General features: G+C 53.8%; 1 protein-coding gene across 27 annotated transcripts in view; it reads right to left on the bottom strand.

The window, feature by feature from the left end:
* NPHP4 (nephrocystin 4) overlaps positions 1-17547 on the bottom strand; it is a 148661-nt gene that overhangs the window by 125649 nt on the left and 5465 nt on the right. For 23 of the 27 annotated variants that reach the window (XR_004523247.2, XR_004523242.2, XR_004523243.2 and 20 more), the window contains 2 exons: positions 10166-10339; positions 7043-7195 (listed from right to left, as the gene is read on the bottom strand). Coding sequence is in view for 21 of the 27 variants with exons in the window: in XM_073796961.1 (XP_073653062.1) it covers positions 7043-7195; positions 10166-10300 (288 nt within the window). In the remaining 6 variants the exon portion in view is untranslated. Of the gene's footprint in view, positions 1-7042; positions 7196-9417; positions 9551-10165; positions 10340-17547 lie in introns of those variants that run through there. The other 4 variants (XM_073796982.1, XM_073796983.1, XM_073796980.1 and 1 more) reach the window with 3 other exon arrangements.

Below are 17547 nucleotides of genomic sequence, written 5' to 3'. Positions count from 1 at the left end.
GAACACTACCCACTTTTCTCTTGGCAGTGAAACAAACACTGTCAGCTCTGATGCAAAGCAGCAACAAGCCTCCAGCTTAGAGGTCACCTTGAAATCCTTTGCCTGGAGGCGGGGGACCAGCTGCTTTGGGGACGGCCCACATGTGGACTCATGGCTGTTGCCTCTCCCTTTCTTTTACCACTGAAAACGATTATTCTGAGACCAAACCGACCACGGAGCCCCCTGGTCTGTCTCCAGAGAGCCCACTTTCACCAGGAGGGTCGGCCGTGGAAGCTCCGTGAATCACAAGGCGACACGAGGTCTGAGGGTCTCATCCCATCATTACTGCTGGTTAAGGACGGATGCTTTTCCAAACATCATTTATTGCCCCTCTAGTGTGGGCACAGCGCATGCTAAAGAATTTCTAAGGAACCTAGAAAACCCGATCCAGCCCTCAAGAAGTTCAAAGTTCAAAGGTAAAGGCTAGATTAGGCAGGTAGAAAATGCACACCCTGCCCAGGGCCGACCAACTCGGAGGGTCGGTGGAAGCAAAAGCCTCCTGGGATGAACCACACAACTCTGCAGCTTCAACCCGTGTGTGTGTGTGTGTGTGTGTGTGTGTGTGTGTGTGTGTGCGCGCGTGTGTGTGTGTGTGTGTGTGTTTGGGGGGGGTCCCCAGGAGGGCCAAGTCACCTGGAACCCAGGCACTCCCCCACCCCCAGCCCCGTGGGCTTGGCCAGACATCTCAACCGCGGTCAAGCAGCACTGCAGACAAGCCCTCCAGCGTCAGGACGCCTCAAGGAGGCCGTGCAGGATGCTCGCAGATGCATGGGCTGCCACTGCACGATTAAAAGCTAGAGTCAAGCCCATCCAATTACCTGCGAGAGAAGCCACGGGAGATGGCAAAGCGGGGCTCTGGCTCCCCCCGCATCACATCTCACTCAGCCACCCCTGACAAGGTGCCTCTCTGACAAGAGAAACAGATTAATAAATCACAGAAATGCTCCTGTCTTAATGCCTTCATCTTCAGACACACGGACACCGCTTTGCCTCGGGGCCCAGATTCCACTTTCACCCACACGATCGGGCCTCAGAGGATGTGCCTTCCTGGAGAGGTTGCGGCCTTGCGTCGCCGGCCGCACCTCCGCCTGACCTGCCCTAAGTGACACGTGCTCTTCGGTCCCAGGCTGAGGACAAGGCCACAGGAGAGAGGATCAGAAATTGAACTAGTGCCTTCCAAACCATTTTTTTTTAATAAACCTTTAATAGGATGTCTTCAGGAAGGTAACTATACCACAAATCCTTCCTGCAGCCAACATCTGCCAGCTCAACCTTCCCCTTGAGGCTCAGGGCAGTTTCCTGCACACAAGCCACCACAAGACTGAGCGCTCCAAGCACGGTGAGCTCGCCAAGCAAAGTTGCCAAGCATCTGGGAAGATGCAAAATCTCTAATTCCAAAGTCAGAAGCTTCCGCTCATCCGGGGTGGGGTCCACCATTATCCACAGGAAGGGACACAGCCCTGGAGACAGCCCCCCGCCAAGAGAACTATCTGGCTCAAAGCGTCCGCGGAGCCAGGGTTGACAAGCCCCGATCTACAGTGACAACGCAAACCCCACCACGGCTGAAACGACCACACACCATCTCACCCATCCGGGCACGTCCAGCTCCTAATGTAACAGAGCCTGGCACAGAGCGGACCCCCAGCCAGTGTTTGCTGAGTGAACACCTACTGCTCCCTGGGCGCCTGTCTGGGAAGAACCTACTGTTTACACTCCAGACCCTTAGGAGATGGGCGCTGCTGTCCCTCACGCACGGACGATGAATTCAGAGTCAGGAGTTTAAACAACTGGCCTAAGACCCCACAGGAGTAAGTGATGGAGCAGGACTCAGCCCTTGTCCCCCTACATCAGATCCCACCCCCGAGGCCAAGGCCTGTCCTGCTCCCGCCTGGAGAATGATGGCTTGGCTTATTCAGAAACAGCAAACCCAGTTACAGCCCGAAGCAAAAATACGCCCCCAGGAGATGATGAACACAGCAGCATAAGCTGACAAATTCAGAGCTTTCTACTGTCCCCACGTGGTAGACAGTTAAATCACCACACAGTACAACTAAATCCCACTGCTGGAAACATCACGGAGAGATATCCTTTGCCCTTCTATTCACTCACTCATTTCTATCCCCTTCCTACCACCGTCCATTCCTGGCTTGGTGTCCCCAAGGACTGGTTTCTGTTGAGCTGGAGAGGAGAGAAGCCCTCCTCGGGTGACGCGGTTGAGGCCAGGCTCTCTCCGTAGAGACGGTGCCCGGGAGTGACACTGGATTCCTGCTTTGCAGACTGTTTGCATCAGGAGCAGCTCTTGGAACATGTGAGAGGTGTAAGGAGAGGGTAAGGCACGTTCAAGAACCCGGAGATTAACCGAGGCACGGCAGAGCCTCCCAGAGTTTCGTTTGGACATGCTGACATTCCCTGACAGCCTCCACTTTTTTTTTTTAATTTTATTGAAGTATAGTTGATTTACAATGTTGTGTTCATTTCTGCTGTACTGCAAAGTGATTCAGTTATACATATATCCACATTCCTTTTCATATTCTTTTCCCTTATGGTTTATCACAGGGTGTTGAATATAGTTCCCTGCGCTACACATCAGGACCTTGCTGTTTATCCATTCTATACACAATAGTTTGCACCTACCAACCGCAAACTCCCAATCCTTCCCTCCCCCACATCTCCCCCTTGGCAACCACAGGTCTGTTCTCTGTGTCTGTGAGTCTGTATCTGGTTCGTAGATAAGTTCACTTGTGTCCTATTTTAGATTCCACATATAAGCGACATCATATGATATCTTTCTTTCTCTGTCTGACTTACTTCACTCAGTACGATCATCTCCAGGCCCATCCATGTTGCTGCAAATGGCATGATTTCATTCTTTTTTATGGACAGCCTCCACTTTTAAAGGGAGTCACCTCACTCTCATTACTCTGACGAACAAGCACGTTCAGCAGCTGGTTGCTCTCGGTTGGCGATGGCACGAGGAAGCAGCCCAATTACCTGTGTCTCCCGGAGGCCAGGGATCCGCCTGTGACTTCAGCAACACCTTGGGCTGAGATGGGCTCAGGAGGAACCATCTCCTGGTCCGGGTTCCGGCTGCCTGTGAAGAACCACTAGGATTCCTGCCAGTCATTTGCATACAATAAATAAAGGAGCAGAAATGAGCCTGTCGCTGAAAGGCTGAGCATGGTTAGTTAAGGAAAGAATCTAAGGGAGAATTATGTCCATCTCAGAAAGAAAGTGTAGGAACTGCACGGTACTTTGGCCTCCCGGATTTTTTTTTTTTTTTTAACTTATCTATTTATTTTTGGCTGTGTTGGGTCTTCGTTTCTGTGCGAGGGCTTTCTCTAGTTGTGGCGAGCGGGGTCCACTCTTCATCGTGGTGCGCGGGCCTCTCGCTATCACGGCCTCTCGTTGCAGAGCACAGGCTCCAGACGCGCAGGCTCAGTAGTTGCGGCTCACGGGCTTAGTTGCTCCGCGGCATGTGGGATCCTCCCAGACCAGGGCTCGAACCCGTGTCCCCTGCATTGACAGGCAGACTCTCAACCACTGCGCCACCAGGGAAGCCCCCCGGATTATTTTTTAAAGATATCTTTTGAGAGGTTGAATGAATGATCAACCGTCTCAGTGCAAGTGAAGGGCAATTCCTCTCCACCGAGGACGGTCTTGAAGGGGAGCACCTAATTATGAGTCAGAGCTGAGAGGCCCGGAGCTGGTCCCCTGGGCTCCACCAGGCAGAGCCGAGAGGCTGGGACAAGAGGGGATCTGAGCGCAGCATGAGGAATTCATCACTCACAGAAAGAAACACCCAGCTCGGGCTCAAGGAAGGACTTCTTTTTTCCCAAGTCTTTCCTCAGGACGTTGTTTGCAAAGTAATAAAACAACATCTTCTTTCAGGGCTGCATATTACAGTGACAACTCAATCAAAACCCAGAGCCCACGCGGCTGATTCAGGAATCCACGTGTAGGCGGGACAGCCATGTCGATTCCAAAGATGGTCCCCTGCTACTGGCAGCTGGCAACCTCCCGTCGTATCACCCCCAAGCCACGGCTGATCGGCAGAACCAGAAAAACCCAGGCAATTAGTAAAATCAGAAGAAGATCATCACCAAATTTCAGAATCACTTCAAAAAAGGGCAAATTGTGTTTCTCTCTATTCCCATAGGTACGGACGCAGAGTTTTGCTCAGATGATGAGACCGCAGAACCAGTCCCTCCTGCCTATCTAGGCCACCTTGGGAATGCTCCACACTTCATGTAAACACGTACATACACGTATGCACACAGGTACACACACACACACACACACACACACACACACACACACACGGCGAAGGGGGATTCTCTTTAGTTAACTAAACTCTGAACGTCAAGGATGGGAGGAAAGCGCTGGGCAAGGAGGATGCCGCCGAGTGGCGCATCAGGATGGGTGTTCCTGGGGCACCACTGGCCTCTGCTGCTCGCCTTGGGCATAGCAGCTGGAGCACAGCTCTTCCCTGAGCAATTCCGTGGCTCTGACACCAGCTCCCAACCAGAAATGCTCTGTTCACCCACACCAGCCTTGCTGCGATCTCCACTTCAGTAACTAAGGCTGAAGGGTGCAGATTCTTCCAGAAACATTGAGGGCTGTGGTCCTCCCTAACACACGGCCCCGTCCCCATGCCCCACTCGGCAGAACACGAACGATGGAGCGGCACTCGGCTCCCACAGCTCAGGTCAGACCTGAACTGTGAGCTGGAAAGGCCCGAGACCCACAGCTCCCAGGACACGGGGACACACGAGAAGCCCGCTCAGGCACGGATGCTAAACCCTGGACGAGTCCAGAAGGGGGAGCGGCAGCTCTGAAGGCTTCCTTGCAACGCGACCTCCACTCTGCAGGGCTCACAGTCACCCAGCTGGTGGCGGGACAGGGCAGGCCCTCCGGGCGTGGCCTGTCAAGGCTGTGACAGCCACTGCCACGGGGAAAGCCAAGGGGAAAGCCACGGAGGGAGGGCTCATCTCGGGACCCCAGTGGCGGCAAAGTGCTGCTGTGCTGACTTCAGAGCATAACCATCCCCTCGACACGGCAGTGCTTCCAAACGGAGCCTGCAGGGCCCCTCCGATGCCTGGGGTGAAAACAAGGCCCAAGAACAATCCCTGCGGTCAAGGCAGGTGGCACTCACAGCCTCTGACCTGCCGGATTGCTCTTCAAGGCGGAGAGATGATCTACCGACCTCCAGAGGCGGATGGCGGGGACGAAACCACACCAAGGTGCTGGGAGCCAGCCTCTCCCGTGGAGACTCCCCAGGAGGGAGAGGACCCTGTGTCACCGTACTAACTGTCACCACACCGGGCTTCCCGGGGCCTGACTGTCCAACCGAGAAAGCGAATCCAAACAGCCCGGCCCTGGAAGGCTCCCAGCAACATCGGGGCCACCGCGCTCCTGCCCGGGCCTTGACCGCCCCAAGTCAGAGGCGTGAAGGCGACTCACTGCCTGAGCTGGGACGGCACCCTAAGCAGCCGCCCACCGTCACTCCCCGGTTTACAACACGCGGCCTTTCTCTCCAGCCAGACTCTGAGGGGCACCTCACAGGCCGTCTGGCAGCCTGGACACCAGCCGCGGTCCTGGGCCGCAGGACACACATACCCACGGCCTTATCTAATTTTCCTGACCTCCGGGGGCAGCGTCATCCTCTCCGGCACGTTCAGTAACAGGACCAGTCAGAATCAATCCACGCGGAGACACGGCATCCTGACTCTGGGTGACCGCCAAGTGCAGAGTCGCGACCCGGCGGCCTCACGACTGGGCCAGGACCGTCCCCCGCAGAAAAGGGCGGCTCGCTTGGTCTGGTTACGCACGGCGACCTCCCCCAGGATGGCCATGGTCACTGCCACCACCTCCATTATTCACTGTACTGTCACTTACTGGGCTTCCCTGACTCTGTACGCACGGGAAGGACAACGCCAACACAGCACTGACCCTCCCGATACCCGTGACCGTCCCCCGCAGGACCCCGCTGCCTGCAGTTCAGCTTCAAGCAGCAGCTGGGAAGAAGACCTCTGGGACACCTCCCACTCTTGAGGAAGAGCCCAGTGTCCCTAGGAAGGCCCTGCCCAGCCAGCCCACCAAGCCCACCCTCGGCTGCCTCCCCACGCCTCCCTCCCCCACCCCCGGGCACATGCGGGGCCTGCCCTGCTTGCGGCACCTGCCGCCCTGCTCGTCCCGGGGCTGGGTCCCTCCTCATCCTGGGGCCCAGCTCGCAGAGGTCTGCCTGCAGCACACCTCCCTCCTTCTTCAGGGCAGCAGCTGTCGGTCTCCTCCGAGAACCTATCACACCTGCACCTGCTCTGTTGCCTGCCTGGGTGTGTCGTCCCAGCAGACTGCAAGTTGTCCAGGGTGAGAACCACGCCAGGCCCGTCCACCCAGCATCATCGCCCCGGCGCCCGGCACAATGCCGAGCAGACAGCAGGCGATGGAGGGATGTTTGCGAATTTGGTGCAGCTGAACGAAGATGGAAAACCCTGTCTGCGGGGCGGCCAGACACAGCTACGTGGGCAAAATCGTGTCACCAACTGATGCCAACGCGAGCACCCCGTCTGCAGGCAGAGGCGGGGGCTCCGGGCTCTGCTACCTTCTACCTGGGTAAGTCACTTTACTGCTAGGTCTCAAGTTGCTCATTTTAAAAAAAACAAAAGAAGAAGAAGAAACGAAAAAGAAAGAAAAAGAAGGGGAGAGGAAAAGTAGGGGAGTCAGATGAGATCGATAATTTCCTAACTTTGTTCCAAAAGCTGCAAGTTCCGTGAAGGGGACGAAACCCCCTCGTGTGTCCCCCCCACTCCCAGCTGAACCGCTCAGGGCGTGCGGCTTCCACCCAAGATTCCGTCTGGAAACAGGGGCCGGCGCCAGGACGAGCTTTGGAGGGCCGGGCCCGCTGCTCAGGGGCGTTCCTGGGCTCTAGGACGCGCTGGCGGCGCCCCCAGGTCCACTGTACCCCGCACGCCCACCCCGCACGCCCACCTGCCGCCCCGCCCACCTCACTGAAGTCGATCCTGGGTGGCTGCCTGCAGAGCGGCTCCAGGGGCCTCGCCGGGCTCTTCCACGTCCTCCCGAAGAAGTGTCGGTAGGTCACGTCAAAGAGGGACACTCGCAGGTGGCAGCCCACCTCCGACAGCACCTCCAGCACAGCCTAGGAGACAGAGGGACAGCCCTGAAGGGTCCTCAAGGTCACGAGTCTCCCAGCAAGTGCTGACGGACCATCCACGGAGAACTGGGCCACTCAGCGTCCATCCCCCAGTTTAGGTCTCAGTTCCTTTCGGGGAACTACCTCTCTCCCACGGCCCGTGGTCCTGGTGAGGTTATGAGTCCAAGTACACAGCCCTCCCCTGGCCAACCAGAGGCTGGAGTCTCTGGGCCCAGACACAGGCTGGAGACTCACCCAGAGCAACGAGACACAAGAGGCCAGAGCTGCAGAGACAGACACACATGATGCCATGTGGAGCCAAGAAAGAACAAGTCCAGGTGACACCACGTGAGATTCTGGATAAAGGCACACCTGAAGCTTATGCTAACTATGGGTTTGTCTTTATGTGAGTTAACAAATTACCTCAAGCTTAGCCTATTTTGCATTGTTTTCTGTGTTCTGTTTTACCCTTTACATCCTGATAGAACCACAAACTAAAAACTCAACTTGCCAGAATTATTTGGGGGTGGCGCTGGGGTGTGAGCAAAAGAAAAGCAGATCTTTGAGAACTGAGAAGTCATGGCCACAAATACAGACAAGGCACCAGACGCTGTAAAGACCAGCCCTTTCCCCACAGCAGCACCGCGTACCGCAGTGAGGCTCTGCTAGGCCTTTAGCTCCTCTGGGAACGTGGGGGTCCCACCACCCTAACGAATGAGAACGGCTCCCAGGACCTAAACTGCCTGGACAGAGTGATTTACGCTGAACACCTGCTCTCCTTCTGGGACTCTGGAATCTTGGTACCTGCTAGGCAGAGGGTATCTACACGACCAGCTCCCGAGAAGCCCTGAGGTTTTTAGGGCCTGTGGGCACTGAGTCTCTAACGAGCTTCCTTGGTTGACAGCATTTCACAGGTGGTGTCGCAGCCTGTTGCTGAGGGAATGAAGTGTGTCCTGGGGGACTCCCATGGCAGATGACCCCGGAAGCTCACGCCCGTCTCCCCCCACACGCCTTTGGCTCGGCACATCCTACTCGGTAATTTCTCACTGAAATAAATCTGTCCTCTGAGGATGACTGTGTGCTGAGTCATGTCAAATCCTCCTGAGCCCGGGGGGTGCCTCTGGGGGCTCCCGACGTAGGTGCACACACACATTTAGGACCGTCACGTCTTCCTGACTCACATCATCGCTGTGAAATGTCCCTTTATCTCTAGGATATGCTCCGCCTTGAACTCTACTTTGTCTGATATTAGTACAGCCACAAGGCTCTCTTATGCTTAGTGTTTACACGGCCTTTTCTCCATCCTTTTCCTTTCATACGTATGGTTTGAAGACACACACTTTAGGTTTACAGTGTGATTTTTTATAAACAACTTATAATTGGGTTTTAAGTGAAAACTTTAAATGTGTGACTCGACATCACGAAACCACTTGTAGGAATCATTCCACAGACATATGTGTGCATTTTTTTTAAGCGATGTCCATGAAGTTACGCACTGTAGCCATGTCTGTAAGAGCAAACCCCTGGAGGGAGTCCAACGGGTCATCAGCAAGGGCCTAATGAACGGATGACAGGTCATCCACACAGGAAAAGCCATGCTGTCTTAAGAAAGAGCCAGAAATTCTTCACGGAATGACATGAACAACCTATAACACATATTGTTAAGAATATTTTTTAAGATATAGAACAGAATATAAGCTATCATTTATGTTAAAAAAAAAGGAAAAATACATACAACTGTATTTATCTGTTGTATTTGCTTAGAATGTCCAGAAAGTTGTACAGAAAACAGGTTAACACTGGCTGTATCTAGGGTGGGACACTGGGTGCCTTGGGGACTTCATGGGACAATACACTTTCCCTGTGCGCCCTTGTGAAGTTTGAACTATGGGAATTACCTTTTCAAAAACAAATTAAAATGAATTAATAAAGTAAAATGGGAAAATAAATAAAATCTCCTTTGCAAAATTCCTGCTGTCCACTATCTTGTGAGCTCCTGGAAGGCCAGGAGACTGCTGGAGCCGGTCTCCCTAGGTTGGAGTCCCAGCTGGCCGGCTGGAGCTGTGTCACCCTGGACAACCAAGGTCACCTCTCTCGGGTTGCCTCCTCTTCTGTAAAACAGGGGTAATGATGCTACCTACATCTTGGGGTTGTCATGAGGATGAAGTGAACTAACACAAGTAAAGCGCTAAGAAGTAAAGTAGTACGAGCAGCAATCACCACAGTACCTAACACAGTGGCAAGCACACGGCAGGTGCTCAATCAAAGGGCTCGAAGTGATGATGCAGGACGGATGCGAGTGATTTAATAATAGCCCCAGCGCTCCGACAGCTTTGCGTGCCTGGAGAACGACCCTGCCAGCTGCAGAGGAAGAAGATACGGTCTTGCCAAGCCACGTGCTCACACTGGCAGGGCTGGATCCTTCCTGTGCGTCCCCCCAGGACACTGGGCCTCCCTAGGACCATCCAATCCTGTGGGTGGTCTGAGGAGGCACAGACGCGCCAGCTTCTCCGGCAGGTCCCCCGGCAGCTGGAGGGCACAGGTGGACGCAGAGCCACAGAGCAAGGGCCTGAATGTGCAAAGGCGGTGGTACCTCCCAGGCACATCTCCCAGGATGCCCAGAGCTCCGCCCCTGCTATTCTGACTGCCAGGCTGAAAGCCGGCCATGCTGAGCCATGCACAAGGCCACCTCTTGCAAACAACCTGGTCAGGAAATAAGCCAGGAACTCGAATTACCTGGGTTTTTAGATTGCTCCACTGTCGGCAAAAAGAAGCCTTTTAGCCAGGGCCAAAAGTGCTGACCGAGTCACTGAATCACAAATCCTCTTTGCTGACGGACCACTTTACCTCCGAGTACTGCCAAGGCCCGGGGTGATGGGTACGGTACAAGACTCAAATAAACATGTGAAAATCAATACCATCTCAGGTGAGAGCAGTGACAGCGTGCGTCTGACAGTAAAGAACCAATTTCTTTACCTGCTTAATGAGCGGGCCATCGAGCCACTTCAGGACACACTGAAATGCCGTCGACTCCTTTAGAGGCTGGCGTGCTCTCTGTGTGTGGGGAGGGACCAGCAGGTTTTGGTCAAAGATCCTGTGCCAGTCGTGCATTCTGCCGGTCTGAGGGTCGCTGGGGGCCTCTAGGACTACCTGCGGCATTCATGTTCAAATAAAGAAAAGAGTTATGAGGGCCACAGTTCTTAGAGCAGTTCTGAAAGTTTCCGACCTCCCGGGAACCCCAGGGAAACCACCACCCCTGCAACCCACACTCTGCCATCCCACCCTCTAGCCCCCCAGTGCAGCAGACTGGCGCCCACGCCACCTTCCCCTGGCCAACCAGAGCACACCTATCCCGGTCTCAGTGACTGATTTAGGGACCGGCACGTGCTTTGTCCAGCTGTGGAGGTCGAGCCCTGCACAAGGGCACCAGGCCTCGGGAACCAGGGCTGTCTTAGAGTGGCTTGGGGCACATGACCCACTCAGAGCCAACGAGATATGATCTCAGAGCTTCTGCTGGTTCTGTTAGGAGAGGAAACACTCTTTTCTGTGGCCTTCGGAGCAGAGACGTCATCAGCCTGAAGCTGCCCCGGGCACCACAGGAGCAGCTACCTTGAGACACATACAAAAAGGCAGGCAGAGCAGGAGCAAGGCCAGCGGGTCCAGACGTCATCACGAGAGCCCTGGCTCAAGGGGCCCCTGAAGTCCGGCACCCAAGACAGCTGAGCTACATGCAGTCTTGTTGGTGAAGCCAGGTGGGGACAGCTTTTGAGTGCTCTGGGTGCCTTGGCAACCTGGCTCAATAAGGATGCTACCCGCCTTCCAGCAGACAGGGATCTGAACCTTCTCGAGAGACTGTCTTCAGCTGACACAGAATCATAAGCTCTTGGCCTTGAACAGAGGCCATATTCTGTATGCTAAAATGGCAAGCAAGAAGGCACGGGCTTTGATCTTCTAAGACAGCAGTTTTCTGAACGTGGTTCCCAAACCCCTGAGGTTGCCCAAGGTGGTCAAGGGCTCCACAGGGTCAAAGCTATTTTCATAACCTCCAGATGCCACTTGCCTCTTTCACTGGGTTGGCATTGGCGCCGGTGGCGGCAAGGCAACGGTGGGTGAAGCTGCATTACGCCCCGAGGCAAACGGCACCGCACCCCACGAGCCATCCTGGGTTCTTCCCCTCTCAGGGCATAACGTCCAACAGCTTCACCTAAGAATGTCCTTGGGGAAGCTGTGAAAACTATGGATTTTATGACGTCTTGACCCTTGAGGATGAGTGCTTTCAACACTCTGTGATGAAACGGGAAATACACGAGAAGCATTTCTGCTGCCAGATGAAAGACAACGGTCACCCCAGGGTAAGCCGGGCGTGATCGCTGTTCTGCGAGCTGAACTAACTAGCTCCTTCTTTCACTCAGCAACACCACTCTCACTAAAAGAACGGCTCAGAGACAAACCATGGTTTTTCAGACTTGGGTGCTTTGTAGACAATCTCTCAGACGTGAACAAAATGAACCTGTCACTGCAAGGAAAACTCGTCAAAAAAATTGAGCTTTCAGGCAAAATTCAGAATTGGGAAAATCTGTACCCTCCACTGTGAGCCAGACAGCTGCATACTTCTTTGAAGACTTTCCTGACGAGATGGGTAGTGCCGGGAACGAAAGGGATCTTTTGAAATTGTGTGATTAGATGTGTCAATATCTGGAAGATCTGCCTCCCTCAGAAGCAGTATTTTCCGAGTGAACAAGCACAATGACATAAAATTCTGCATGGATGAAAGATCCACCCGAACACTGTGAAAGTTCAGGAACAGGGTGTCAGACTGCACGCAAGAAACCCGCAAGAAACAACCGCTGTGGATTAGGGTACAGCACCAAAGCAGGGTACCCCCAGTTCTCTAAGGGCCTCCTCCCTCAGCGGGGTGAGGCTGGATTTCCTTCAAAGACTTCAGCCGAAATGACCCATCACAACAGAGAAGCCTGTACCAGACCAAGCAGTCCCCAGCGGTGTGTCAGCAGGATGTTAAAGGGATTCGCAAACAAGCAAAACCACCCCACAGTTCTTGCTCATGGTTTTGTTTCGGAAAACGCAATTGGCTTTCATTAAAAAACTACATCTTTATGTTAACGTGTAACAGGTCTACTGTTTTTAAATGAATTAATAACACTGTAGATGCTTCTCAATAACAAATATTGGTAGAGGTCACTCAAGTTTTATCGTTATTTGGAGTCCTCAATCACGTTTTAAAGCATAAAGGGATCTGACACTCAAAAGCTGGAAAAGGGCTGTTCTACAGGAAGCCAAAATTCGAGTCTTCGGGCAGCCGGCCCACTCTCCACGCTCACAGGCTGTGCTGGGAATGCAGGGGGCCTGGGAGGCACGGATGTGACCGCCCCCTCCCACACCCTGTGGGCCTCAGGGCGGGGGCCCAGCCCCCCACTGGAATGCCACTCCCACCCGGCACCCCCTCGGGCGGGCACACCCCTCGGCCTCCAGATCCGGACTGTATAAACAGGAAGGCTCGCACTTTGGTTAGTTTGGGGTTTCTTCCTTTGTAGGTTACATTTGTCTACTCAATATCCCTTGTTTTGTGGAACGGCCCTCCCAGAACCCATGACATACACTGGGTGTGTCTTCCCTGGGACTCCAGCCACGCTGCCCTCTGGGCAGGCTGTCTCTCCCCCAGGCCAGGAGCTGTCCAGGCCCGCCAGGAGCTGCCCAGGCCGGCCTGGAGCCCCAGGGGCCACCCTGCCACCCCAGGGAGAGCCTAAGGTAAGAGGCCAGCCCAGGGGAAGCTGGTGGAGATGGAGGGTGGCGAAGACGGCCCTGCCGGCAGGACCCAGACCTCCAGGTGGAGAGAGCCTGATGGAAGGCAGCCCCACCCCAACCAGAGCTGAGTTACAGGAGCCGTAAAGGCCTGTGGCGGCTAAATAATGGCCCCCGAAGACGTCCCCAACCCAATCCTCAGAGCCGATGATTATTGGCCTTCACGTGGCAAAAGGAACTTTGTGGGCATGATCAGGTTAGAGACCATGAGATGGGGAGAGCACCCGGATTATGCAGGTGGGCCTGAAATCGTCACAAGGGTCCTGATGAGGGCGAGGCAGGGGGGTCAGAGAAAAGGCCAGGCGGGGCAGAAGCGGGAGAGACGTGAAGACGGAGGGAGGGACCCCAAGCCGAGGAACGCAGGCGCCTCTAGAAGCTGGAGAAAGCAGGAACCCGATTCTCCCTGGAGCCTCCAGAAGGATCACAGCCCTGCCCGCACCTTGGCTTTATCCCAGTGAGACTGATTGCGGACTTCTAACCTTCAGAACTGAAAGAAGATAAATTGTTTTCGGTCCCCCGGTTTGTGGTAATTCGTTACAGAAGCCACAGGAACGCATACAGGTGTCCATGACCTGTAAGCAGAAGAGGTCTGACCAACACCCAGCAGGCCTCAGCGCTTGTCACCTGTCCTGTACTGATCTGCTCACTGGCCCACTGCTTGCAGAAGGGAACCTACTGTCCTGTGGCCGTGGTACCAGGCTGTCCACCAGGACTCATCAAATTCAATCATGAAATTTAAGTTTCAGTAAACTTGACTCCCAAACATTTGTCTTTCAGGAAAATGTGCTTTTCTCCTTGACATTAGCTATAAAACTGGGAGGTTTGTTCTTAGAAAGCGAGTGCATATCTACAGGGAAGCCCTTCCTACCTCGGGAGCACAAGCAAAGCACGCGCGGCAGGGTGTCCTCTAGAAGGGGCCCCTGCAGCCCCACACCCTGCCCCGCGGGGTTTCCCGAGCCCAGGATGCAGCCTCCTTTGCAGGGCGCCCCAGACTTTGCTCCCGTGCCCCGGATACCTGAGCCAGTACCTCCCCGCACTCCCCTGAGGGAAGTGGGACCCAGCACCACACTTGGCGGGGAGCTGCTACAGAGCCCTTCCACTATGGTCACCCGGGCAGGGGACACAAAACAGAGGCCCCAGGCAGCACCAGCAGGAGATGCACCGGCACAAGAGGCAGCGACTCAGAAAGGCAGGCCACCCAACATCAAAGAACTGAGATGGACAGGTGCAGGCAGGCAGCAACATTCCAAGAGGGTGATGGAAGGGAGGGGACTCCTGAGACACAGCCTCCTGCGGGCGGGAGCCCAGACTGTCCCAGGGGCTCTGGGACACGCAGAGCACTTGCGTCCCCCAGCCCCCCACCCAGAACGGCTCTCACCCAGCCCTCACTCCCGTCCACTCCGCGCTGCCGTTGCTTCAATTCCTCCCGGACACCACGCCCGTGCCACCCACCAGGCCATCAGGCGCACACCCCGGGGTGATTCCTCCTCTTCCTTGGGAAGTCAGATCAGGAGCTACCTCCATCTCCCACACAGGACGCTGTCACAGAAGGCACCCCGCTCCACCAGGCTCCACCAGGCTACGGGGTCCCGGTCGCCCTGCAGGACTGAGCTCCATGAGGTCAAGACTAGGCCCTCGGTGAAAACTTTTTTAGTGATTCAGCAAATCACTAAGTTATGCTGTGGAGGAATTAAGAAGGCTGCGGAGGAAGGGCAGAGAGGCCTTTGGGGCTAGATGAACAAAAAAGGGAAAACTGGGAGGGCCCCATGCTTTGAGCCCAAGAGAAGGGTACAGTGGGCTCTCCAGAGGGGAAATAAAGAAAAGGCACCAGCTTTCATTGAATCCTTATCATGAGCCAGGCACTCACAAACATCTTCATTTTCATTATTCCAACATCTCCGTAAGGTAAGTAACATTACTGTCCCCATCTTATAGATGCGGAAAGTGAAGCTCAGAGGTTAAACAGCCAGTCTGAAAGCACACAGCCAGTCACACTCACATCAAAGACATTATAGCCGGGCTTCCCTGGTGGCGCAGTGGTTGGGAGTCCGCCTGCCGATGCAGGCGACGCGGGTTCGTGCCCCGGTCCGGGAAGATCCCACATGCCACGGAGCGGCTGGGCCTGTGAGCCATGGCTGCTGAGCCTGCACGTCCCGAGCCTGTGCTCCGCAACGGGAGAGGCCACAACAGTGAGAGGCCCGCGTACAGCAAAAAAAAAAAAAAAAAAAAAAAAAGACATTATAGCCATGCCAGCCCTCTGCCTACCAAGGCCAGGAGAGGCAAAGGAGCAGAGGCCCTGAGGGCAAAGAGAGGGCACTGGTCCAGGACCGGGCTGATCCCCCCCTCCTCTCAGACTTCTGGAAAGTCTTTTGCCCTCCAGGCGTCTGTTTTGCATCTACAAAAGGAGCGGCTATAAAGTTCCCTTGAGGTCTTTGCTTCTGCAGACCCGGTCAACAAATATCCACCAAGCACTCGTTCCGTCCCAGTCCACACACCATGAAGCGGACTGTCAAATGCCCTGTCTTCAAGAATCTAAATATCCAGTGGGACAAAAACAAGGGGGTGGAGACTGGCTCAAGATGGCGGAGGAGAAGGACGTGCGCTCACTCCCTCTTGCGAGAGCACCGGAATCACAACTCACTGCTGAACAATCATCGACAGGAAGACACTGGAACTCACCAAAAAAGATGCCCCACATCCAAAGACAAAGGAGAAGCCACAGTGAGACGGTAGGAGGGGTGCAATCACGATAAAGTCAAATCCCATAACCGCTGGGTGCGTGACTCACAAACTAGAGAACTTATACTACAGAAGTCCACCCACTGGAGTGAAGGTTCCAAGCCCCACGTCAGGCTTCCCAGCCTGGGGGTCCAGCAATGGGAGGAGGAATTACCAGAGAATCAGACTTTGAAGGCTAGCGGGATGTGATTGCAGGACTTCAAAAGGACTGGGGGAAACAGAGACTCCACTCTTGGAGGGCACACACAAAGTAGTGTGCACATCGGGACCCAGGGGAAGGAGCAGTGACCCCAGGGGAGACTGAACCAGACCTACATGCTAGTGTTGGAGGGTCTCCTGCAGAGGCCGGGGGTGGCTGTGGCTCACCGTGAGGACAAGGACACTGGCAGCAGTTCTGGGAAGTACTCCTTGGTGAGAGCCCTCCCGGAGTCTGCCATTAGCCCCACCAAAGACCAGGTAGGCTCCAGTGTTGGGTCGCCTCAGGCCAAACGACGTACAGGGGGAACCCAGCCCCACCCATCAGCAGACAAGCAGATTATAGTTTTACTGAGCTCTGCCCACCAGAGCAACACCCAGCTCTAGCCACCACCAGTCCCTCCCATCAGGAAGCTTGCACAAGCCTCTTAGGTAGCCTCATCCACCAGAGGGCAGACAGCAGAAGCAAGAAGAACTACAATCCTGGAGCCTGTGGAACAAAAAACACGTTCACAGAAAGATGCACAAGATGAAAAGGCAGAGGGCTAGGTACCAGATGAAGGAACAAGATAAAACCCCAGAAAAACAATTAAATGAAGTGGAGATAGGCAACCTTCCAGAAAAAGGATTCAGAATAATGATAGTGAAGATGATCCAGCCAGGACCTCGGAAAAAGAATGGAGGCAAAGATCGAGAAGATGCAAGAAATGTTTAACAAAGACCTAGGAGAATTAAAGAACAAACAAACAGAGATGAACAATACAATAACTGAAACGAAAACTACACTAGAAGGAATCAATAGCGGAATAACTGAGGCAGAAGAACGGATAAGTGACCTGGAAGACAGAACGGTGGAACTCACTGCCGGAGAACAGAATAATGAAAAGAAGTGAAGACAGCCTGAGAGACCTCTGGGACAACATTAAATGCACCAACATTTGCATTACAGGGGTCCCAGAAGGAGAAGAGAGAGAGAAAGGAACTGAGAAAATATTTGAAGAGATTATAGTCGAAAACTTCCCTAACATGGGAAAGGAAATAGCCACCCAAGTCCAGGAAGTGCAGAGAGTCCCAGGCAGGATAAACCCAACGAGAAACATGCTGAGAGACATAGTAACCAAATTGACAAAAATTAAAGACAAAGGAAAATTATTGAAAGCAACAAGGGAAAAACTACACATAACATACAAGGGAACTCCCATAAAGTTAACAGCTGATTTCTCAGCAGAAACTCTACAAGCCAGAAGGGAGTGGCATGATATATTTAAAGTGATGAAAGGGAAGAACCTACAACCAAGAATACTCTACCCGGCAAGATCTCACTCAGATTCGACAGAGCAATCAAAAGCTTTTCAGACAAGCAAAAGCTAAGAGAATTCAGCACCACCAAACCAGCTCTACAACAAATGCTAAAGGAACTGCTCTAAGTGGGAAACACAAGAGTACAAAAGGACCTACAAAAACAAACCCAAAACAATTAAGAAAATGTAATAGGCACATATATATCGAGAATTACCTTAAATGTCAATGGATTAAATGCTCCAACCAAAAGACACAGGCTCACTGAATGGATTCAAAAACAAGACCCGTATATATGCTGTCTA

Source organism: Tursiops truncatus, chromosome 1 (assembly GCF_011762595.2).
Source record: "Tursiops truncatus isolate mTurTru1 chromosome 1, mTurTru1.mat.Y, whole genome shotgun sequence".
NCBI classification, from domain to species: domain Eukaryota; kingdom Metazoa; phylum Chordata; class Mammalia; order Artiodactyla; family Delphinidae; genus Tursiops; species Tursiops truncatus.
Note: the sequence above shows the minus strand (reverse complement) of the source record. Positions and strands in the feature narration are given on the sequence as shown.